This window comes from Coturnix japonica, chromosome 8 (assembly GCF_001577835.2).
Source record: "Coturnix japonica isolate 7356 chromosome 8, Coturnix japonica 2.1, whole genome shotgun sequence".
Classification (NCBI taxonomy): domain Eukaryota; kingdom Metazoa; phylum Chordata; class Aves; order Galliformes; family Phasianidae; genus Coturnix; species Coturnix japonica.
In genome coordinates, this window is record NC_029523.1 from 14474034 (window position 1) to 14497791 (window position 23758).

Below are 23758 nucleotides of genomic sequence, written 5' to 3' on the forward strand. Positions count from 1 at the left end.
GCTGCAAGCTCCGGACCCGCCCCGCCCGCCGGCACCGCCCGCGGAAGCGGAGGTCGGAACGGGATCTAATATGGGGCGTATGGGGTGTGCGGTGCTGCTGCTGCTGCTGGGCTTCCTGCAGCTGCTGGGCCGCCCCGCTGCGTGCCCCTGCCAGGACCCGCGGCTCTGCCAGACCATCGCGGCCACCCGCGACTTCGAGGTGCGCGTCCCGGCGGCTGCTGGAGCTGTTCCTGCGGGGGGGAGCGGTCGCAGTGCGGGGTGACCCTGTCTGTCCAGGGGTGGCTTTGGGCAGCATTGGGCACCTCAGCCCCTGGCTCCATGCTTTGGTCCAGCAGAAAGTCATGCTTTGTAACGGAGTAGGGTTTAGAACTGACGAGATGGCTTCTTACCACCTCTAGGTCTTTGTGTTCGATGTGGGGAAGGAAGCCTGGAAATCCTATGACTGGTCAAAAATTACAACCGTGGCAGCTTTTGGGAAATATGATCCAGATCTCGTGTGCTTTGCTCATTCCAAAGGCGCCAGGGTAGTACTGAAAGGTGGGCTGCTGCATCGCTATGTGGGTATTTGTTGGTTATTAGGAGAATAATGTATGTAGCACTGTGTCATTTCACATTTGCTGCTATGCAAGGTATTAAAAATCAGTGAGGAGTTTAATTACTAAGAGGATAATGTGCACAGGGTTATCATACCATGATATTTTGCATGTGCTGGTGTGCATGGTATTAAAACCAACCACATCTTGCGCCACAGTAGTAACAAAACCATTCCAGTGTAAATGAAATATCTCTAACAGAGCATCACAGCAGTAGGAGAGCAGGGAAGAGGAGAGAGAAGGAAAAGCCTGTAGAAGACAAGTATTGGGGTCTGTGTTCCTCATGTCATGCACAGTACCCAGAAGACAGGGTAAAAACAGTGGTTGCAAGCTATTTTTAGTGTTTTTCACTTCACTCAATCCTTGTACTCTACATGTATGAATTTGAAAGCATGAATACTCAGAAGTCCACATACAAAAGCTCATTAGGAAGGCAAAGTCCGTCATGTGAGTCTCCACATGTGTGCTGTAATCAAGCCTTGGATCTGTCAAGGCAAAAACAGGATCAGAGACCACAGTGTGGAAAACAACAGAGGTTGAGCATGTGCATCAAAGCAGAAAAAGGCAGTTTCTTTGGCTCTTTGGATATGCAGGAAGTCAATTGGTTTCAAGAAAGGAAGTGTACAGTGGCTGAGAGTAGTGAGCAGAAGGAAGGAGATGATTAAAAATGTAGAAAAAAATAAATAAATCCCAAAGGAACTTTGTGAAGGAACACAGCTGACCTAAAGACATTCGGTAATCTCTCCTGGTTCTCAAAGTTATACTTAAAATAAATTAAGCCCTTTCTATTATCCAGGTATGGCATAAAGATAGATACCAGTATACACGTGGGGACTTTTATTTTCTGTCTGTGTCAGTTAGCTTAGTAAAGACAAACCTTTTCTCCTTACTGTGACACAAATACGTGTTGACTCTTGGAGTCCTCCTGCCTAGGTGATGTACCTCTTCAGGAAGTTGTTGACCCAGCTAACAGAGCAGCGTGGATATCCCAGCAGGTAGACCTCGCCAAAAAACAGTATATGGATGGAATCAATATAGATATAGAGCAAGAAGTTAATGAAACCTCTCCTGTGTATTATGCATTAACGGAGCTTGTTAAAGAAACTGCAGATGCTTTTCACAAAGAAATTCCAGGATCACAGGTAATGAAAATGTACCATATACAAACATTAAATTTAACTTAATGGAATACAGGGAGTTTTAAGAATGCTGCTTAGCATGTGAATATGAGAAAAAAAACATGCAATGCTAATGTGATATTCTCATCAGTTGTTAATTATGGATGTTGGATATGATATCCTCTCATAAGAATCACCTCTTTGACCTATCTGAATTTAAATGGAAGAAGGGTTTCTCTGAGATTCATAGGTTCAGTGTTATTGGCATGCTGTGTGAGAAGCCAGTTAGCATGGCCTAATGAATCTTTGAAAGCACGGCCTTCTAGTGTAAAAGCAGTAAACTTTATTTATGATTTTGATACTATAGTTTCTTTGGTGTTTGAAAATTAAGTGGTAGATAGTGAAAAAAAAACCCGAAAAACAGCATCTCTGGTCTTGAATTCACAAATAATGGCGGTCACTGTTTATTATCTATTGTTTGTTTTGTCAGCTGAGCAGCTTCTCCTTCACTTTATTGGTATCACTGTGTGCTAAACATTGTGCAACATTTAGGAAATACTGTCTTTAGAACTTAAAGCTCTTTGTAAGCAGAAAACAAGAGTGCCAAAGTGCCATACGTGATACTAACATGTCTTCTTCCTTGAGGTAACATTTGATGTGGCCTGGTCCCCTGCGTGCATCGATAGGAGGTGCTACAACTACACTGGGATTGCAGCTGCCTGTGATTTCTTATTTGTGATGTCTTATGATGAGCAGAGCCAGATCTGGAACGACTGCATAGCAAAAGCCAATGCTCCTTACCTTCAGACTTTAGTTGGTGAGGACAAGACCGGTTCATAAATTTAAACACTTGTTTGTTCACACAAATGGTTAGAAAATATTTCCTTTTCTTAGAAATATCTTCTGATTGTACTGAGGTTTTTTAGTAGCCTCAAATACATGTGTTGACCTGCTGGGAAAATAGCATCTCAGATCCCTCTGAGGACAGACCATTAGCAGTTGCATTCTCACTTGTAAAATCATTATCTTGCACTCCTGGCTATGGAAGAACACTTCTAGCATGACAAAAGGCAGTTAAAGCAATGGTATCTGTCTGGGCTTGCAAAGAACCTGCAGCATTTGTCTCAGCCTTGTGATCAGTGCTGGTTCCTTTGAAGTTAAAGTTTAAGAAACGATTCCTTTGGCAACAGTGTGGATTTATTTTCTGCTGGTGCAACTGTTTACTCACATACACAGAGAGCTGGATTTTGGAACAGATAGATTTGTTTAAAAATAAGGATAAAAGAGAAAGCAATGATTTTAAATTGGAATCAGTTCTCTGATTATGCTCCGCACACACACCCATAAGGAACTGTCAGCACAGGTTAGCTGAGAGACAAATAGGGATAATCAGTCTGATCAATCCAGAGCTGTCTGGTTTGGGGTTGGTTGGTTGGTTGGTTTGTTTTCTGTTTTTGTTTTGCTAAGAAGTACCCAGTGAGGATAGTCTGAATTACTGTAAATATATTAATACTTATCAGCACTACTGAGAAAGCTGCTACTGGCAACAGGAAGAGAGTTTGAACAGAGTCAATTTGGGACTGTGCTGGTAGGAGTTTACACCTTAGTTTCTGTCCAGGGATCATGCAAGTCCTGTGCTGACTATGGCTATAAGTCAGTTGGGAAAATGCAGTCATGCATTTTAATTTTTACTTCCTTCAAAATTAGGGTATGAAGATTACATTGGTATGGGCATCGATCCTAAGAAGCTTGTGATGGGCGTCCCTTGGTATGGCTATGATTATGTGTGCCTAAACTTAACTGAGGTAAGATTCACTGTATGATTGCAAATGAATAATCCTTTTTTTTTTTTTTTTTTTTTTTTTTTTTTTCCCCCCCCCCCCCCCCCCCCATTCTTCTATGGAAGAAACCAGGGAGATATTAGTAATCCTGTTTTTGGATTAGGAAATACTGTGGTCTAATGACTAATAGCATAATAATAAATCTAGGACTTGAGACTTTTCCTTGCCCTGTTTGCTTATCAGTTATCTTCCTCATTAGTAACCTGAGCCCTGTAATACCCAAGCAACATGTTTGAGTGACTAAAGACCTATAGACGCTATCTATATAGGAGAGATGATGTCCAAAGGCTCTGCAGTGCTTGCGTCTGCCTTCTCAACACAGTGATTAAGCTCACTGCTAAAACATTAGGTGCAATAAATGACAGTAAACCTGTGGCTGTTTCAGTACAGCAGCTTATGGATAAATCACAGCATCTCAATCTGCATTGTACTTAAGAAAAAAATCTAAGTGTAAATTAGAAGTGGAAGGGAAATAGATAAGACAGTTGTGTAAAGTGAATGAGAACCAACCAATCCTGTGACACTGGGTTTTAAACAAAATGTAACTATTAATTTACTTCTGTCTTGAAACAACATAACTAGCACAGAACTTGACGATGTAGGAGTTTTGGACTCCCAATGCCTTTTGTGACTTTGTTCTTGTCTGTCCTGCTATTCTGGAGTTCAGTAACTGTAATGTGAACTCCAGACTTCTGCTTTTTTTTTTTTTTTTTCCTTTTCCTTCAGGATCATGTTTGTTCCCTTCCCAAAGTGCCATTCCGTGGTGCCCCTTGCAGTGATGCTGCAGGACGTCAGGTGCCGTATGGAGCAATAATGAAGCAGGTGAACAGTTCTATTTCAGGGGCCTTATGGGATGAGGTACAAAGCTCTCCATTTTATGAATACAAGGTATGTGTCTCTTCATAAAACACCACACGTTATGAACCACTTGTTTGTGAACCATAGTTCTTTGACTATAAAATTTTCAGGGTTAGATGTTTTCATCTGTGTTTTCTAGTCTCTCTTTTTTTTTCCCAGTGCAGTAAAGGATGACTGGATTTCCATGTCTTCTGTTTCTAGTCTGAAAAGGGGATGTGGTGACTGAGATTACAGGAGTAATGAAGGTTTTCATTGCTCCACAGCATTCTTGAGATGAAATGTATCGTGTCAAAAAGGGTATTTTGTTCAAAGAAATCCTTTAGTTTGATTCTTCATTGTTACAGATTTGTGGTGTTGAGGACTGATTTAAACCAAAAGAGATTCTAGGATGCTCTTAAGCTTTTCTAGACTAGTGGCTTGGGTGTTCATTTCTGCATTTGATTTCTACATAGAAATACTAAAAGGGTCCACCAGTGATTGTACTTAACATGAACACCGCAGTTTGTTTCTTTGGGCAGAATTTTCAGTGTAAGGTGTATATGATCAGAAGGTGGTGTAAGAAGTGACCAGGTAAAGGCCACATAACTTTCCTAAGAGTTTTACAACTACCTCTAAAAGCATTTATTGCTGGAAAAAAGGGACATAGTTTCTAACTAAATTTACATGCTAGTTTAGATAGCATGTCTGAGATCATAGCTAACAAAAAACATTAGAGATTATATTATATAGAGAGTCTTTTCCTCTAACTTCAGTTAAAATACATCACTTTTTATATCTTAAATTATCTACATAAAATTATATCCAAGTATTTGACTTTTTTTTTTTTTTTTTAAATTGTCCTGTGTGAGAAACAACCATAAATCAGGAAAGTGTTGCAATATAAATATACATAGCTTGTATTTTTGAGCTTATAATTGTACTTTTCACTGTACTGAAAAGAAAGTATAACAAAACTCAATGAACTTTACTATATCCTATTTACATGGGTAAGTATATACTTGACATTATCTATTTGCATGTTTCTTAGGATTCTCTTGGTCGCTTCCATCAAGTATGGTATGATGACCCTCGCAGCATCTCTCTAAAAGCAGCATATGTGAAGAATCGAGGTCTAAGGGGCATTGGCATGTGGAATGGAAACAGTCTTGACTATTCCAAGGAAGCTGTAGCAGAAAAACAAACTGAAGCAATGTGGCAAGCCCTGATACCCTAAGTATATGAAATAGTGAACTACTTGATTTAGAATTATGAAAATTAGTCATTTCTGATTATAGCATATAGCATGACAGATCTGGACTTTTTAGAAATATACCATGTTTACAATCAAAACTTTCAGAACTATTGAAATTTATCTTGTTATTTTGTATGTAAACCTGAAGTTTCATTCTTTCTAAAGTTCTAGTGTTAAAGGTCTAGTTAAAGGTCTAGCTTTACCTGTGCACTTTAAATGACTTCTCATCTTTTTCATTTTTCACAACTATAAGAAGTTAAAGCTTGAACCTAGAGTGTATGTGGTAACAAGACCAAGTGAACTTACAGGGCCCATATAATAATGGTCCTCTGCTAAGGCTGCCTGATGCAGCAGATAACCAGTCTGTGCTCACATAGTTGCAGACTCAGCCTTCTGACTCCCAGCCCAACATGTATTTCAGCAAAGTCATTTCAGAGTATGGTTCAACACAGATTACTGATAGGCAGATTGCTGCTTAGATGCAGCTTGGTGAAACTTGTGCTTAGAGAGAAAATCTTTTATACGTCAAAGGAATTATGTAACATGAAGTAGTTGCCCTTAGAGTTTTTTATCATTCTTCTTAGAAAAAAATGTTCAGTAAACACACCTTTCACCATGTAAACTCTTTAGTTTCAAAAGTCACAAATCTTGGACTTGATCTTGAAGAGACAGCATGGGATGGTGTTTTCTACCATTTCAAACTTTTCTACTTCTTCAAAACTAGAAGTCAGCTTATTTAATGAACTGTAAGTATATTTTTCCCACACTTCAAGATCCACTCAGTTGTCTGCACTTTGTTTTTAAGTGTTTCCTCTGAGATAGTAGGAGATTATATTTTCAATCTAGTTAGTTAATATTTTTCATAAAATAATTTGCCTCAGGAAATTGTGTAACTTGTTTGAGTAACAGTAGCCATGGAGAGATTGACTGCTATCCACAGGATTTTTTTGTTAAATAAAACACCTTCTTCTAAGGTTGATAAACACTGTTGTCTGTTTACGTATGACTTGTTTCACAGCTTACGGCCCACACTGCTTCTCAGAAGTGTCTCCTAACCAAAGTACAACCACGCTCTGCTTGAGCAACTCCAGTAATTAAACTTAAATTAGATACGTGTAGCTGGTTCTGCTATTTTAATATTAATGCTTTAGCACTAAAAACTTTTTAAATCTTTTCTTTAAAAATAACTCAAAGGAAAGCAGACTGTACAGTACCTTAAGTAGCACCAAGATCATAATTACAACCTATTGAAGACAAAGCTTCCATCTTTCACTAATTACAGAATAAGGCTAATGTTTATGCAGCTTTCCTTTGAGAGAGGAAATAAAACCACCTGGATATGAAAAAAAAAAAAAAAAAAAAAAAAAAGATTTTGTTCATACTTAATAATGTAGCAGTAACACACTGATATTTTATAGACAAGTATACACTTAATGACAAAAATACACTTCAGTATATAGATAAACAAAGATTCTGTTCTCCTTCTGCATAAGGAGATGTTAAACATGTATCAAAAAATTAAATGTGTGTCCCAAAATCTGACCAGGAGACTTTAGATTAGAGGTTTATTAGCTTACTAGGTATGAAAGAACATCAGCATACTGATATGATGTCACAATTCACTGATTTACACTCTTAAAATAGTTTTGTTTTAGACACATGACTAGGTTAAACTGTAGGTTCACACAGCTGATAAACCTTTCAGTAACAAGACTTAAAAAGAAGTGAGTTGCAGTATGTTAGTAGGCTAGTGTACAAATTCCACATCACTTGCATAGCTGATGTCTTTTTACAAGAGAACTTTAAGAACATACAAACAAACAATATAGAAGTTCTGATCTTCTATCAACATTACTGTTGAGTCATGCTCTTAATTTCCAGATTTCCCAGACTGGAGAATTAAAGCTGAATGAATCTTCTTCTGTGTCAGTTCTGCTCTCAGGGCTCGTAAATCTGCTATTGCCTGCTTTCTCATCTGCAGAAGAAGCAGACATTTAATGAATTGTACTTTAAAGTAGTTTTTGGAGTTGATGTGCAAATGTGCTTATATAACTAAGACTGATTGACTTTTATGCAGGATGGCTGAATACAGGGTACATCTTTTATCTTTAAAATCTTACATGTCTAATTAGATAGACAGCTTTGTCCTAACACTTGACCATGGTGTCTTTCTTTAACCATGGAATTAACTACTTTTTCTAGTCCTATAATGAAGGAAGCATTATCCACCCTATATTACTCAGTAAACAGTGCCACAGAAAATCTCTGTGATGCAGATTTAAAGCATTCAAAGCTGGACTGCTATCCAGTATGAAGGCTTCTACCATCATCTTCCTTTCTAAGTGAGCCATAGGCAGCACTGATATGGAATATAGTAGTTGACAAGAACTTCCATACGCCCGGGAATTATTCTGCCTTATTTTTTCCTTATACCTCACCTAGTAAGTAAGTTTCTTGAATTACTTCTAATGAAAGAGACTGCAATATAGTACCTTGAAAATGTAAGTAAGCACTTCAATGCTAAACTTCCAAAAATTCATCGACTAACCTGATGCTCTGAAGTGCTGAATTGGTGCTAATTCCAACAACTTGGAAATAAGATCTGTTAAGCAAATATTTAAATCTTCTAATGTTTGAGAAGATCTTAATAGATAGTAACATTTTGGCTACTTTAATTAAAAGGTTCTAAGATAAATGCAGAGTACCTTAATTTCTATTGCGAGTTTCGTTTTTGTATCATCCAGCTTCCTTCTCAGTTGATCGAGTTCATGCTGCAGTGTTGTAATCTGGATGATTCTGTTATTCTACATGAAAAACAAGAACAAAAACTTTAATGTAGTTCAGCATTAAGGCATCTGTTCCTTCACTAGTTGCTACTTCACCATGCAGAAACAATCCTTTGGACTCTTTCCAATTCTGCTCTCATTCATCCTTCAATGCATGCATGCTTGTCCTGGTCTATAAGCAGTCAGCTCCCCAACAGAGCATGGCTCTCCTCAGCACACACTGGCCTCCCTCCCTTTTCCCTCTCACTTCACAGATCAGAACTCTTCAGTAACAGCACACAGTTTGGTTTATTTTAAGCTTTAAGTTGTGCACATCCTAGGAGCCTAAGAAGTCCGAATCCCCAAAAAGGACACTAGTATACTTCGACATAGCTTGTAATAAAAATGTAGTGTAAAAACTATTTGTATTTTTATGTTTTAGATATTTATGTTAATACACATTTATATACACTGTACAGCCATAGATCATCTCCCACTTTTCTGACAAGCATAAGACACTTCATGTACTTCCTATAGTTCATATATTTTCCTAGTCTAGCTTCAGATTTGCAAATACACCTGCTTCTATTATGTATTTATGAAATTAGCAGCTGTGATTATTGGGAAGGGCATTTACTCTTTTTTTTTTTTGTAATTCCTCTATATACTCCCCCTAGTCTGACACCAGCACCGTAACACAAAACTCACGCTGCTCAACAGTTCCAAGTGTAACCATTCCAAAAACTACAGAGATGTCTCTTCTTCAATTCATTACCTCTTCATATGAAATTTTGGATTATAAGAACAATGTAGAACTGAACAACTCAAAAATCATGCTGAACAAAAGGAGATTTTATAATGAGACAGTACTGTACAAACACAAAGCAGAAGGATTCTAAAGCTCAGACTCAAGCCTTCACTCTTTGCAACAAGAATGGGATGAAGTAACTATAGCGGTCACACCGCAGGTTACTGAGGAATACTGGACTGTTACAGCTGGTTTAGAAGTCACTGGTTGATGATGAATTTGTTGCTTTCATTTATATTTTAAATCAGAAAGAAGTTTTGTAAAAAGATTAAATCATTTAAGCTCATACCTTCAAGTTTGTTGTATTGTTTGGTTGTTTTCGGCTATCTCTGGCTTCTAATTGCAAGAGTAATTTCTGGTGGCAAAGCTCCAAATCCTGTTGCAGTTTGCTTAAAACATCCTCCAGTGAAGCTGTAGCTTTCTTGGTCTCAAAGTATTTCTTCTTCCATTCTTCACGAACTATACAGGAATGCATAATACTGTTTGTTTTTGTTAATCTTATTCTAAGTTCACTGAAGACTGTAATGACAAACTGATCTCACAAGATTTAATTGGCCAATGCAGATATTAAAAATTAGCAGTGAGTTTACTTTAAAAAGAAAGCAATTTGTGAAAATCTTTGTTAAAATTACATTTGCTATAAGTGCATTAGAATTTTCACACAGTCACTTGCAACATGAAGCTCTCTCTGTCTTTGAAGATATATCAGGTCAAAAACCCAAATTCTGTTCAGCCTGGCAATTCTGCATGTTTCAGCTGTGCAGGCCCTCCAGACCTGTTAAGACAGTGGTGCCCGCCACAGTCCAAAGTCCACACCATCACTGTAGCAGCACTAAAGGCTTTATGCAGAATTCATAGGACTGCCACAGAAGAGCAGGAGAAGACATTTCTTCTAATGAGCCTTCTCATTCTCAGAGCTCTTGCTTAGCCAGCTGCTCTTTATGTAGTTAAACTCACTGACAAATAAGTTAACCAACATTCCCACATTGGTTTCAGCATTTCTCTATCATTCCAAATTCCAAAATAAATTAAAAGTGTACCATGATATCTTTTCAGTTTATTTTGTTCCAGCAGTGTTTTCACTTTTTTGATCAGTTCTTCTCTGTTTTTTTCCATGTGCCTTCTATCTTTCTTCATTTGTTCCAATTGTTCTACCATCGTGTTTTCTAAAGATATTGTAATTATATTTAGCAATCATCTGGACAGTGTAAGGAGGAAAGATCAATCAAGATTTTTATAATCCACGCATCATATATCATGCCAAAAACTCTGCTAGAATAGGCAGTATAAATTCTTCTATTTTAATAAACCATCTACATTTTGGAAATGGCTGGCACATTAGAAGAAAATGAGAAATCCAGCACGCATTCAGGTATTTATATACATGAAACCACTACAAACCCTGTTAAATGCCTGTGCAACATAATGGAAAAAATACTTTCAGAAACTATTTAGATATATATACATTGAAAACTCCTGTCAGATAAGGACAAAAAAGCCTCTCAAGGATTACTTCCTGCTCAAAATATTTCTGATACAAACTGTAGCAAAATCTTGCCTTAAACGATACATGGCAAATAGGTAAGATAATATCTCACACCAGTGTGCAACAGCAGGTCTAACATGAACATTTTTGATATTTTTCTCCTATAATCTATCTGAGGATCAACAGCGAGTGATCATCTTTGCTACATTCTAATGTCAAGCAACAGTATTTCACTCAGTCTCCCTCTTTATCTCCCCCATTTTCCAAACATGAATTAAAGTTTCTAACAATCTGGTGAATAAATATATGCACAAATTCCTTCAAAATGAAAGTATTTCTGTCTTCATTAACCAGTCTTGATTACATGTTAACTCACATACTTTCTGCCTGAACTGCTGGAACTTGAGCTGGGCTTACAGAAACTGCCAGAAGAGGTAGACTAGGAGAAGTATATTCTTTCGGACAAGTAGGATCATTCTGCTTGTTCTCATTTGCCTAGTGGGTCAAAAGACAGGTACATGATTTACAGTCCAGAACAGTTACATTAAACAAACATTCTGAGAGCAGTCTGAGTGATTGTGAAGGATTAATGGATCCTGAATACAATATTATTCTGTGTTACCTGTAGGAATGATTACTAAATTCCAAACAAATGGACATCTGCCAACAGAATCAGAATAGTCAACACTGAAACTGCAGAGGAAAACACAAGGTCCAAGTCGTACACTATTGCAAAATCCTCTTGTCCGTGTCCATAACTTCACAAGATGCTGACAAACCCATATAAAACCAGGAATTACTGGCTTTTAAACTATGCTCATTGGATAGCAAATGCTGGGCTGCCCATTTCTAACCCAGCACTTACACATAGGATGATAAGTAATAGTAACAGTAAAGCTGTTATGCTGTATGATTGCAGACTGTGTCTTCCAAAATAAGTCCTTATTCTAATGGTATGGCAAAACATGCATATACTTGAAATAATTTTATATTTTTTTAATGAAATGTATAGCTTGAGATGAAACTCATATTTACCTCATTGGAAATAATTAAATTATAGAAACTGTCACTGATAAAGTCAATATAGTGACACTATCAAGAAAATATTATAATAATAATAATAAAGTTGGCTAATATTAATAAGATTGAGATGGTTACTACATAAATAGATTATAACCAAAGGTATCACTTTCCAAGATTTCATTATTTAGAAACACAGTTGATTTTTCATTAGCAAATCTCCAAAGTAGCACTGCATGAATTAACTTTTCTCAGTTACCCTAAAATCTACATCAAACATTTCATATTTCTAATGAGTTACTTGTCATAAAATGACCCTTTTTCTAGGGGGAGGATTATGCTTACTGCTCCACATTACAAAGAATATTCTAACTTGAAAAACAAACCTGATCATCCTGGTTTTCACCAGATGCAAGAACAGTTACAGACTTGCTAGTTTGGTACTGCAGCAACCTAAAGATAAAATCAAAGAAGCACATGATAATAAATAGAATGATATGGGGTTTATTTTCCATTTTCTTTTACTTATTTGAAGTTCGTAAAATAAGCTTCTAGTTGTGAATTAACGGCATTCACTATTTTGTTAGAATCATTACTTACTAACCTTTGGTTTCTGTGTGTGTATTCTGTGCTTTGGTCTTTCAGAGTTTTATGAATTCCAGAATGCTGTGTTCTGTCTCCTCTCAGTTTGACATCTTTCTGGTGGTCATTATTTTCCATGTCTGTAATTAGTCTGGTGTTTGGTTCTGTGGCAGGATAATGATAACCAAAATATATAGGTTACAATCATAAAATTCAAACACTTTTGACTATAAATCAGTTCAATACATAAGGTAATCTCAAGGGTGAAGAATGTTTTTGTGATTAACACAGGAAAAACAAAAGAAGGCTCACCTTTTTATATTGACTGTAAAATTATACCTAAATATTAAGATTTGTCTTTCAAAATTATTTCTTAAAAAACTATTTATTTTTATCACTTTGATGCTAATTCAATAGTGGTCACTCCAATCCAATTTGAATGCTTTGGTCACTTCTTCATTGGTAATTGCTAGAAATTTAGGACCATTAAGAACATTAGATAACTGTTCAGAGACTTAAATGCCCTCAGTATCTTAAGACACCCCATTTTAAAGAAAATAGTTAATAGATATCATTCAAAGAACATTTTCTATTTGGGCACAGAACTGCTACCCAACTTATGTGAGCTTTAAATCCCTCCATATTCTTGTACTATCCTCACCGCAGTCCGTTCAAAGAGTTCTCTTGCCTCTCCGGAATGCCACTGTTCACTGGTATTAAATAACAGTAAGTACACATTAAATAGGAGGGAGGGTGGAAAGCAATTTTCCCTCAGAAGTAATGTAGTCATGGATAAGATAACAACGAATGATGAAGTGAATAAATTGCTTTCTGTGGCTTCCTGATAACATTTTTTTTTTCATTTAAAATTGCTTTTGAATTACAGGATCATTACCTTCCAATATTTACAGTAGCTGCTTACCAATTTGTTTCTATATTAAATAAGATCAGGCAAATGCACTGACTACACTGAAGTGTTTCTCTCTAACAGTACATAATGATAACAAATCACTCATCCAACATAAAAGTAAACTTCTTTGAAAGATAATACTATTTTAAAAATTAGAGTACTGTTCTGACAGCAATATTTCAACTTATGCTGTACCAGCAGATTTTTTTAAATTTAGCTTTACTCTGCCCATTTTCTAGAAAGCTTAGTTTATCAATAAGATGACAGTGAACTGTACCTTTTGGATATGTCATTAGATTTTGATGTATTTGATTATTTTGATCTTGTTCATCACTGTGATTTCCATGAAGAGTAAGAGCAGTTTCTTTGGCTTTGTCATTCCACTTAGGACCATGAGGCTCTTTTGGATCCTGGCTGAGATGGCTTTGCTGGGTGTTCTTTTGTATTATACAGCTTCTTCCAGTCCCTTGATCTGCAGGATTTAAAAGACTTGATGTGAAGAGAGATCCCTTAGATTCAATTTGATCTACAAAATAATTGATATAGAAAAGAAAAATATTATTTCACGGTAAGTGTTATCTATGATAGTTATTCTTCCTCACTGCACTGGTTAAACATACCTTTCACTCTGAACTGTGTCTGTGTTTCTGTCATCCTGATGTGGTCTTGCTCATGACTCACATGCAATACTGGAAGAGATTCTTTCTCAGACCATTCTGCAGGACTGCACGCTTTCTGATTTTCTAGCTGATGACTGCTCTGTATGCTTTCTAAAATTTTTTTGCTTTCATTTTTCTGTTGGGGAAGATGAGGTAGTCTTGACCCATGACCATACCTATCAGTTTCTGCATGAAAGCGATGTCTTTGTTGTGTTGATGATGATAATGGACCAACATCTTCAAAATATTCCACTCGAGGTAATAAATATAATTCAGGATACAGTGCCTAAAATATGCAGTATATTAACCAGACATAAAAGATGACCAATGTACAAGGCTTTAAAAATGATATCTTAAATGCCATAAAATACATACATAAGGGGGAGCAAATGACTTCAGCTCTAGCTCTGCTTCTTGCTTTGCTTTCACCTGGAAGATAAAAAACAGAAAACAACTGATAAAATACTTCTCTTACCAATAATGTTGTGCATTTTTCTTCTGCAGCTACCTGATGGAGAGAAGAAACATAGAACACTGCTCTGTTTTCTGACACAGCACTGGAACTATTCTGTCTATCTTTCAAAATTTAAATCATACACGCAAAAGTATATGCATATGTTTCTTCTATGGTTCAAAGTACTCAACCTGACAACAGCAGCAGTAGAAAGTTCACCTTTACTAGAAGTTGCTTCAAGCCAAATCTGAATAGAAATGCCAAGTCTAACATAATTTCCTCTATTCACCTCATTCAACAGTGCAGAATATTTAGTGTCTATAGAAAAAAAAAATTGATGGCTCTCCTAGGTCTTGTAGTATTTATCATCTTGCTATTCTTTGTGTGATGTATGTTGTCAGATTTCAACAGCTGTTCTTAAAAAAATATAATAATAATAAAAATCCAAGATAATCAATGAGAACTGGAGAGAGCGTCAGAAAACACCATTAGAAAAAAAATTAAAATTCTCACCTTGCAATTTAGCAATGAAATAACAAAACTGAACTAGACACAGGGCCAAGTTCTGCTCTCAATAATGGCCACACAATGAGACACAGACAATATAAAGGAAAAGGAAGAACAACTTCAAATGGTTTTGACTGAAGTTCATTTCTCCATTTAAACACCTGCACTTGCAAGCAGACTACAACTCTCAGTACTGTTTACATTGTAAACGTTGTGAAATGGAACACTGTGAAAATAAACAATCTCAATAAATATTTGATCATGGAGAGGTAATTCAATTAGGTTACCATGACCCTAAACAATAAATAAACTAGTTATTTGGTTCATTGTTTTAACCCTTTGTTACAAAGCAAATATAAAGCAATGCTAAATTATATCTTTACTTCATTGCTAAAAATCTTGGCTTGTATCTACTAATGTATTTAATTGTCTATTAGAAGTAAAATATGTTATTAAATCCCTTATTATTCTCAAGAGAGCTGGAAAATTTCTCTGTTTACCTCAGATCTAACAGTGAGGAAGAAAATATACCATCTCAGTTGCTAACATCCAGTTAAAAACACCTGAAATTTTTGAAGACTTATGCATATTTTCAGATTCAGGTTGCATCACAGTCCTGAGGTTCCTATTCTAAATAATTGGTATTTATTCTAGATTTCTGTGTGGGTAATTTCAGTGATACTGACTACAAATGAAATTAGGAACATCACCAACTTTCTGCCTTGTATTTAATTTTGAAATCCATTTCCAAGCAGGTGAAAAAAGTCTTTAATATCTATAAACATATCCATACATATATCTATCTACATATACCTATCTACAGTTTTTTTGTGTGTTACTCAAATGCACTTCCAGTTGATCTGATCTTCAAGTTTATTTACTTTAGCTATAGTTTGTAAGATAGCTAAATATAAAGGGAATCAGAGTGAGGAACAATTATGATACAGAGACACAGTTTTTTGACTGCATAGCCCTCCTCAGGCTGCATTAGTGGACTGACTCAAGAACACAAAATGTACCTTTGGAGAAGCTTTCACTCAGAGACTGATCTTTAAAGGCTATTGGATGGGTAGCACGTTCCTCCCTTTTAAGGAATTCTTTCTTACTCAAATCCCAATGCAAATTCTTCAAATGACATACTCCTAACCACGTACTGGCAATAATGATCTTGGGGGAATATTTTTTATTCAGCTAGAAGAGTTAAATTTAATCCATTGTCTTAGCATCTTCCACTAGACTGCAATGAATTACATCTGATGATTTAAAGGATAACATGCCTGTCCAGCTGTGTGTTTGCATTTGGGTAAGTAGATGCTCTGACAAGAGCTCACTCTAAAACACATCTAAAAATGAATGCTGAAAGAGCTCCTAAAGTTATCTAGTAGGTGGCATCCCTACCTAATGCAGTGGGGTTGGAACTGAATGATCATTAAAGTCCCTTCAAACCCAAGCCATTCTACAAGGGCTACTGCAAAAGTAATGCCTCCTGTTTTACTACACTGGCCTATTACGTTGGCCCACAATGTCAGAGGTAGATGTTTGTGGGATGGCTTTAGATGTTGAACCTTCTCACCAATATCCCATTAAATTTTGTTGCCATGTGACAGATAGCAACAGAGGGGCAGTCTGTCAGAATGGCATCTGACACGAAGTGAGGATGAATCTAAGCTGTGTCAATGAATACCTCCATGCGAGAACAATGGCACCCATTGCCATTCATTGATGCTTGCTGAATGTTTATGGAGACCAAAGAGTGAATGTGAGCACAGAGGAGTGGTGGGTGGTGCAGTTCAGCAGTGTGAAAGACAAGCCACATTCTGGACAATTCGTATACAGCTGTCACATCATGAAATGAAAAGCATCGCAATCAGCTCACCTAAACAAGTTGGCTAATGGTGGTGACTACTTTGAAAAATAGCGCTCTGTAGCTGAGAATCTGTTCTATCAGTGTTATTACTCTCTTTGTATTTGTTGTAGTTTCCATGGAAATAAATAGGAGGCACTACTTTTGAAGCAACCTAGTTACAATTCAATGATGTCTTCTAATCTGCAGGGACTAAATCCATAGTTTACATTATAAAGCAGAAGTGCATTAAAGAAAAGAATATATAGATATGTATATAAATGAACTTACCACTGCAAACTTTTTCCCAATGCATTTTAAAAACTGGAATTTGTCTGCAACTGCAACTCCACCCAGGTACTCTCCAAGCTTCTCCCGTAGCATTCTTAGAGTAATGTGAGGAGACACCCTAGAATGTTGTTATTCATTAATACATCTGTAAGATCAAACAACGATGGCTAGTTAGTAAGAGGGGGAAGATAATGGTATTTAAATGTTGGCTTGCATGGAAAGAACAAACAAAAAAGGGAACTGTTTTTTGAAACAGTACCTAATTACGTATAGGTCAGAGATGTTTGGTGTGGTAGAAATCAGTACATTGTATCATGTTATAGTAGACTGGTTTACAAAGGCTGCCATTACACCAGCTAGCAAGATTCACACTTAAGGAATCCCATATAAAGCAAGTATATGAGAGTGCCTGAAATTTGAAGAAGATTCCTTTAGGAATGAATAACAAAAGCATTGGAAACTACAGTCATACATTTCCATTTGGGTGGACTGTCAGATGTCCACATTTAAGCAGCAAGGACAAGAGGATAATTCATCACCTTAAGTGCCAAGCACATTCCTTTGGTTTTCTCTTCTCCACCACTAATTTATAGTGGGGTGTGTGTATATATACATGCAAATGTATTTAAAATCAAAACCAATCACTGTAATGCGAACATTTCTATCATAGCTTCAAGATGACAGTGCTGATGCAAATACAAATTAGATAATTTAATCCACTACAGGAAATCATGCAAATATCAAAGTAATGAACTCGATTCCAAAATCATCATATCATAGAATCATATTTTCAGCCTGGGTTGAAAAGGACCTCAAAGATCATCTAGTTTCAACCCCCAGAACCAGGCTGCTCAAAGCCACATCCAGCCTGGCCTTGAATGCCTCCAGGGATGGGGCATCCACAACCTCCTTGGGCAACCTGTCCCAGTGCATCACCACCCTCTGAGTGAGAAACTTCCTCCTAATATCTAACCTAAACCTCCCCTGTCTTAGTTTAAAACTATTCCCCCTTGTCCTATTGCTATCACTGTAGTTCCCCCTCCTGTTTACACACTCCCTTCAAGTCTTCAAGTCTTTCCCAACCTTAATGATTCTATGAAATAGACATGGGCACCACTTATTCTCCAGAGATGAATAGAGAACAAGTCTGTTCTAACAGGCCTAATTATGCTTGGCACTTAACCCTAACCCTTATAGAGCAACAGCTAGACCAGATGCCTGGAAAACAACACAGAGGACCAACCGAGTAAGTATTTTATAGGCGTTATCACATTTGGGACTAAGAGTGTGCTCACCTTATAAACCCAGCTGAGATGAATTTGCTGGCAAGAGCCACAGGAACTGTATTCAGCTTGAAGTTCCACACTTCCTCTGGGACAAAAAAAACATGGAGCTCCACCAGCTAAACAAATCAAGAATAGACAGTCTTAACAGTAAATCATATTATAATTCTCTCTTACTAACTCTGTTTTGCTTAACTGGACTTTCAGTTTTGCAGGCAAGAACGGTTTCTTTAATGCTGGTACTGATCCAAACAAGGCTCAATCTGCAGTGATGACCCAATAGACTAGGACAGCAATGAGCAGAACAGTCTGTGACTGCCGGCTGACAGCACAGAAATAAGTCACATCAGAACAAGTGGAAGTGAGAGAAAAGAGAGCCTGTGCTCTTACTGCATGTCACTGTGACAGTGACGGATACAGCCTAACATAAAGCATATGGCATGAATACAAGAATACTTCAGCTAAAATCATACCTTTATTCATCTCATAAACGTGGAAAGCCATAAAAGCTTGATCCAAATTCAATAGAAAGCATCAGTAAGAAAAAAAAATTCTTCTTTTTTTTTTTTTTTTTTTTTCCCTGGTAGTTATTAATAACACTAATGACTCTGGAGCACAGAGTCTTGGTAATGCTTGCAATGCATTGCATTGCAATGCAATGCTCACCCATGGTGCTTTCAGACCTGTGGTCCTAGTGGGACCTCCTGGTCTGGGTCCTGGTACTTCCAGCAAACAGCAAATGGTGCTGGCAAGGAATAGGACACACCTGAAAATCATTCCCAGTTTCCACTCCAGGCAACATGCAAATAAGCTAAATTAAATATTTATTCAATAGTTGAGTAAATAAAAACTTGAAAAGGCACATTTTTCCTCCTCAGGTCTCCTTGAAACAGCATAGTCTCGCTTATTTTAATATATACATACATTTGTTCTTACTTATGAAATCCAAAGAAGCTCTATGGAAAAGTCCAAAGCCACTCACCTGGGATGTCTGAGGCCTCGTTTGACCAAACATGTTGCTTGCTGTGCCTGACCACAGTGGGTGCCAGATGGGCTTAATTTTCCTTCTGATTGAAACATTCTTTAAAATTGAGTTTCATGACAATCTGTCACTAGAGAGGTTCCTTTATTTTCCTTTCCTACTTATGAGAAGCACGTATCTGTGCCACAGCACGTCCCCTGCTCACTGCACACCCACTGCCCGTGCCCCCAACACAGCCTGTCACCTGAGTGACGGCACACACTGGGCCCTGCTGCCCTCACACTGCCTGCAGCACTTCCTCCTGGCATCTCCCTAGGTGATTTCTGTGTGCCCAAAGACACAAACGAGACTCCCGCAGGGCTCGGACTGAACTCTGACAACGGGCCAACGCTGTGAGCCAAAGCCCAGCCACCTGTATGCGGCACACTTGGTACCATGCCCTCTAAGCCTTCGTGTCACAGAATCACAGAAATGTAGGGGTTGGAAGGGACCTCTAGAGATCATCGAGTCCAACCCCACAAGCCAAGGTGTCACAAGCCAAGGCGTGGCGGTCGCCGCTGGATGCTTTCCGCAGTGACACATTGATCTGCTTCTAATCTGTGGTTTGCACGGGCAAACACAAAGCTCTCTTGATACCGTCTCTGCGCTTTGCCACCCTGGGTTTCAAACTGCCTTCTTCACCCTTCCTGCACAGGCACCGCCAGCAGGCGATGGCCACACAGAATCACAGCATCACAGAATGACCTGGGTTGGAAGGGACCTCAAGGATCATGTAGTTCCAACTCCCTGCCTGGCAGGGCCACCAAACATACACATTTACTAGATCAGGTTGCCCAGGGCCCCATCCAACCTGGTCTTGAACACCTCCAAGGACGGGGCATCCACAACCTCCCTGGGCAGCCTGTTCCAGGGCCTAACCACTCTCCTAGTGAAGAACTTCCCCCTAACATCCAACCTAAATCTTCCCTCTTTTAACTTAAAACCATTTCCCCTAGTCCTGCTATTGTCAGCCCTTTCAAAGAGTTTACTCCCCTCCTGGGAGTAAGTTCCCTTCAGGTATTGAAAGGCTGCCACGACCCGTCACAGCCTGAAAACAGCCCCACCGCTCTGTGTCTCATCCCTCCCGGGCCGGACCCCACACAACACGGCGATACACTCCGATTCCCGGCTCTCCGCCCGGCGGCTCCGCAGCGCCCCTCGAGGCGGTCCCGGTCCCGGCCCCGGCGGCGGTTGCGCAGGCGCCCCCGGGCCGAGAGTTTTGGAAGCGCCGGAAAGTTGTGTCTGGGTGTTGGGTGTGTGCCGCCTGCTGTCACTGCCACCATGTCGGGCTCCTCCAACGTGGCGGCCATGAAGAAGGTGGTGCAACAGCTGCGCCTGGAGGCCAGCGTGACTCGCGTCAAGGTGAGCAGCGGGGTCGGGGCGGCCGCGCCGCCATTACCGCTGTGGGCCGCGCCCCACGGCGACCCTCGGGGGTGGCCGGGCCGAGCCGCGGGGCAGGGCGAGCAGGGCCGGGCCGGACCGACGGCTCCCAGCGCCCTCACGACCCTTCCCGGCGGCGGCTGCGGCACCGACCCGCGCCCCACAGCCGCACCGGCAGAGCCTGACCCCCGGGGGTGGCCGCGTTCCTTCCCTTCGCCCGCCCCACCCTTCCGCGTCCCCCGGGGCTGGCGGGGGCTGCGCTTCGGCCCAAGCGCTGCTCCGAGCGGCAGCTCTCCCCTTTCATTTCCGTGGGCTGGGAGCGTCCGCTCCCGTCAGGCTGCTGCTGCCCGAGGCGGGTCTGCAACAGGTTGCTTGGCTGCCTTCTCGGCCCTGCGCTGGAAAATGGAGGCTCCGCTGCCAGGCGTGCCGAGGACGTGTCACGGCGCTCCCCGGCTGCGATTGGGCCTTGTCTCATCAGAGGCGCTCCGAGAAAACAAGGAGACTTTGTGCGTTTAACAAAGCGCTCCTCAAGACAGAATCACAGAATGACCCGGGTTGGAAGGGACCTCAAGGATCATGTAGTTCCAACCCCCTGCCTGGCACGGCCACCAAACATACACCTTTACTAGATCAGGTTGCCCAGGGCCCCGTCCAACCTGGCCTTGAACACCTCCAAGGACGGGGCATCTACAACCTCCCTGGGCAGCCTGTTCCAGGGCCTAACCACTCTCCTAGTGAAGAACTTCCCCCTAACATCCAACCTAAATCTTCCCTCTTTAAACTTAAATCCATTTCCCCATGTCCTGCTATTGTCAGCCCTTTCAAAGAGTTTACTCCCCTCCTGGGAGTAAGTTCCCTTCAGGTATTGAAAGGCTGCAATGAAGACGTAGTTCTTCATTCACGTTTCATACCTGGAGACTTTTTAGCATTAATTTTTCAGATACTTTCTATAACTTGTTGACCGACAAAGCAGAAAACGAGTGTATGACATCTGCTTGGAGTGTACTGCTGAATCACTTAACAGCGTTAAATAGTATTTCTTGATGCAATTACATCCTCTGCTCATTCTGATCAGTGAGTGCTAACACCAGCTCCTCCTACACCCAGGTTTCTCAGGCTGCTGTGGACCTGAAGCAGTTCTGCCTGCAAAATGCACAGCACGATCCCCTGCTGACAGGAGTATCATCAAGTACAAATCCATTCCGTCCCCAGAAAGTTTGTTCATTTTTGTAATTACGTGGACTACTTAGGTATCTTTCAGTGGTAAGTTCTTAAAGACTCGAACTTTCTTCTGTCATTAAAAATAGGCTGCTTTAAGTGAGACTGTGTTTAAAGCATTCCAAAGCTGGTGTTGGTCTGGATCCCCATTTCAGTCCTTTCCTCCCAGACCAGGAGGGTAGCTCTGTACCAGCTACAGTTCATAAGTGGGTAGTAATTGGATGTTAGAGGGCTTCAACTCATTTCTGCTATTGAAGCTGAAGTAGTTGGGGGCCAGCTGTTACTGAGCTGCTGTCTAGATTAACCTGGCCGTGACGTAGCTCTGCTGCAGCTTCCTTCTATGTTAAAAGCATCATTTCCTTTTTTCATATAGGATTGCCTGAAAGGTGATGTAGTAAATGCTGATTGTAGCAGATGAAGCAGATTTTAGTTCTTAGGACTTAGCTTTTAAAGGAGCACTTCCCAAAGAGGTTAGGTTAGTGATGCTCTCAAAGGAGGGCCCTGTCTGCTACAGAAAATACCCTCTAAGTCAAAATTACATAGGCCAAGAATTGTATCAACAACCACTTCCCCCTGAAATAGGCTACTACATGTATTGCAGTTCAAGTAACTAGAAACTGTTACGTATTCCTTCGTACTTTCATTCTGAACTTTCTCAGGTTCATTAACACTGCTGTCACTATTAAGACAATTGATTGGGCATTACCTGAAAATTCTTGTGATAAGATAGAGATCAGGTTTAGATTCACAGAAGTCTTACCAAGACTACGCATCACAGAGCTCTTCTAGAGTAGTTCTTTTGAAGGTTCATAATGAACTTTGTAAACTATTCATTTGTAAAAGATAACATTTCTGAACTGAGTTGTGTTCCTAGTATTGTTGCTCCAGCTTTAAGCATGGGGTAAAACAGGGTTAATATTTTTTAAGTTATTGCCCCTGCATACCTTTTCTGATTCTTTTTGCTTATAGCTACAGGCAAAAGGCATTAGAATAGCAGTTTTACTTAAGCTACATACACAGAACAGATTTATTTTCTCCCTTACACCTCTTGCAAGCACTTCCTCAAAACTGTGAATTTCTGAGTTGTAACCCTGGCATTTATGAGATGAACCAATAGAGTTCATGCTCGCACAGTCTGCACCAACTCTGTAGAGTGAAGAGGAAGCGTGACTTGTTAAGTTACCCAGTCTACCCTGCTTTTCAAAGGTGAGGTGAGCTCAATATTTCTGTAGTCATCAAATGACCAGAAGCAACTTACTCTGCCCTTCTACTTAAATTTGGCTTCCAGAAGATGCGTTATGTTGGCTGTTTTGTAATGGCTTTGATTATCTTCTTATACCCTCTGAAGGATAGCTTCATGGTTTTGAAAGATTATAATTTAAGTTCTATTAAACAGCTGTAGGAAAAAAGGGATATATTTTACTTTTAAGTAGCTGTCTATGCATATTCTTAGACGTAGGATTGCTTCTTATCTCTGCTCTAACCACCTCATTTTATTTTGTTTTTCAGATCTTTTAGCATCTTTTCCTAACTGCTGATGTCTGTAGGGGCAGAGTGCCTTGAGGAGTGGCCTGGTTTGAAGTCTGTACAAAAGCTTAGCTTTAATGTGCCAAATCTAACTGTAAAATGCTACTGTTGTCAAACCTCTTACCATCTACCTCTCCAAAAGAACTGTATGCTAGTTACAATAATTCTGTTCATGAGGGAATCAGTTTTATATACCAAGCAAAAAATAAAAATGTTTTGACTTAGTTTTGTGTTGAAGTTAATTTAAGAAGTTGGGATGTGTTGACACCCCATCAGCTATTCCATCATTCTTCAGCAGCTAAAGATAATCACAAGAGCTTATCTTAAAGTGTTCTGTGGTGCTACAAGTGTGCCTTGGATTAA

General features: G+C 39.4%; 3 protein-coding genes across 6 annotated transcripts; 2 read left to right on the forward strand and 1 right to left on the reverse strand.

Annotated features, from left to right (window-relative positions):
* The first annotated feature begins 26 nt into the window (after window positions 1-26).
* CTBS (chitobiase) lies at window positions 27-6626 on the forward strand. The gene is made up of 7 exons (XM_015870399.2): window positions 27-199; window positions 399-537; window positions 1527-1735; window positions 2357-2528; window positions 3419-3516; window positions 4279-4440; window positions 5438-6626. Exons 1-7 carry the CDS (start codon window positions 71-73, stop codon window positions 5621-5623), a joined length of 1095 nt encoding a protein of 364 aa, XP_015725885.1. The 5' UTR covers window positions 27-70; the 3' UTR covers window positions 5624-6626.
* A 566-nt stretch (window positions 6627-7192) lies between these two features.
* SPATA1 (spermatogenesis associated 1) lies at window positions 7193-20016 on the reverse strand. Of its 4 annotated transcripts, none has more exons than XM_015870395.2 (13): window positions 19232-20016; window positions 18262-18368; window positions 16967-17084; window positions 14247-14300; window positions 13833-14157; window positions 13490-13738; window positions 12325-12466; window positions 12107-12173; window positions 11081-11195; window positions 10255-10380; window positions 9504-9673; window positions 8347-8445; window positions 7193-7616 (listed from the first exon to the last, which is right to left on the reverse strand). In XM_015870395.2, the coding sequence occupies exons 1-13, from the start codon at window positions 19262-19264 to the stop codon at window positions 7512-7514; spliced, it is 1710 nt and encodes a 569-aa protein (XP_015725881.1). In that variant the 5' UTR covers window positions 19265-20016; the 3' UTR covers window positions 7193-7511. The 4 variants fall into 4 exon arrangements, with proteins under 4 accessions (XP_015725881.1, XP_015725882.1, XP_015725883.1 ...); XM_015870396.2 differs by having other exon boundaries at window positions 13490-13684; window positions 19232-20015; XM_015870397.2 differs by lacking the exon at window positions 10255-10380.
* A 360-nt stretch (window positions 20017-20376) lies between these two features.
* On the forward strand, window positions 20377-23619 carry GNG5 (G protein subunit gamma 5). The gene is made up of 3 exons (XM_015870418.1): window positions 20377-20632; window positions 21758-21913; window positions 23378-23619. Exons 1-2 carry the CDS (start codon window positions 20552-20554, stop codon window positions 21881-21883), a joined length of 207 nt encoding a protein of 68 aa, XP_015725904.1. The 5' UTR covers window positions 20377-20551; the 3' UTR covers window positions 21884-21913; window positions 23378-23619.
* The last annotated feature ends 139 nt before the right edge of the window (window positions 23620-23758 follow it).

Coding starts and splice junctions, on each gene's coding strand:
- CTBS (XM_015870399.2), top strand. CDS start 71: ATGGGGCGTATGGGGTGTGCGGTGCTGCTGCTGCTGCTGGGCTTCCTG. Junction 200..398: donor CGGCCACCCGCGACTTCGAG/GTGCGCGTCCCG, acceptor TACCACCTCTAG/GTCTTTGTGTTCGATGTGGG. Junction 3,517..4,278: donor TGTGCCTAAACTTAACTGAG/GTAAGATTCACT, acceptor CTTTTCCTTCAG/GATCATGTTTGTTCCCTTCC.
- SPATA1 (XM_015870395.2), bottom strand. CDS start 19,264: ATGTTTGGTCAAACGAGGCCTCAGACATCCCAG. Junction 17,085..18,261: donor ATCTCAGCTGGGTTTATAAG/GTGAGCACACTC, acceptor ACAACATTCTAG/GGTGTCTCCTCACATTACTC. Junction 13,739..13,832: donor GACACAGTTCAGAGTGAAAG/GTATGTTTAACC, acceptor ATTATTTTGTAG/ATCAAATTGAATCTAAGGGA.
- GNG5 (XM_015870418.1), top strand. CDS start 20,552: ATGTCGGGCTCCTCCAACGTGGCGGCCATGAAGAAGGTGGTGCAACAG. Junction 20,633..21,757: donor CCAGCGTGACTCGCGTCAAG/GTGAGCAGCGGG, acceptor TCCTACACCCAG/GTTTCTCAGGCTGCTGTGGA.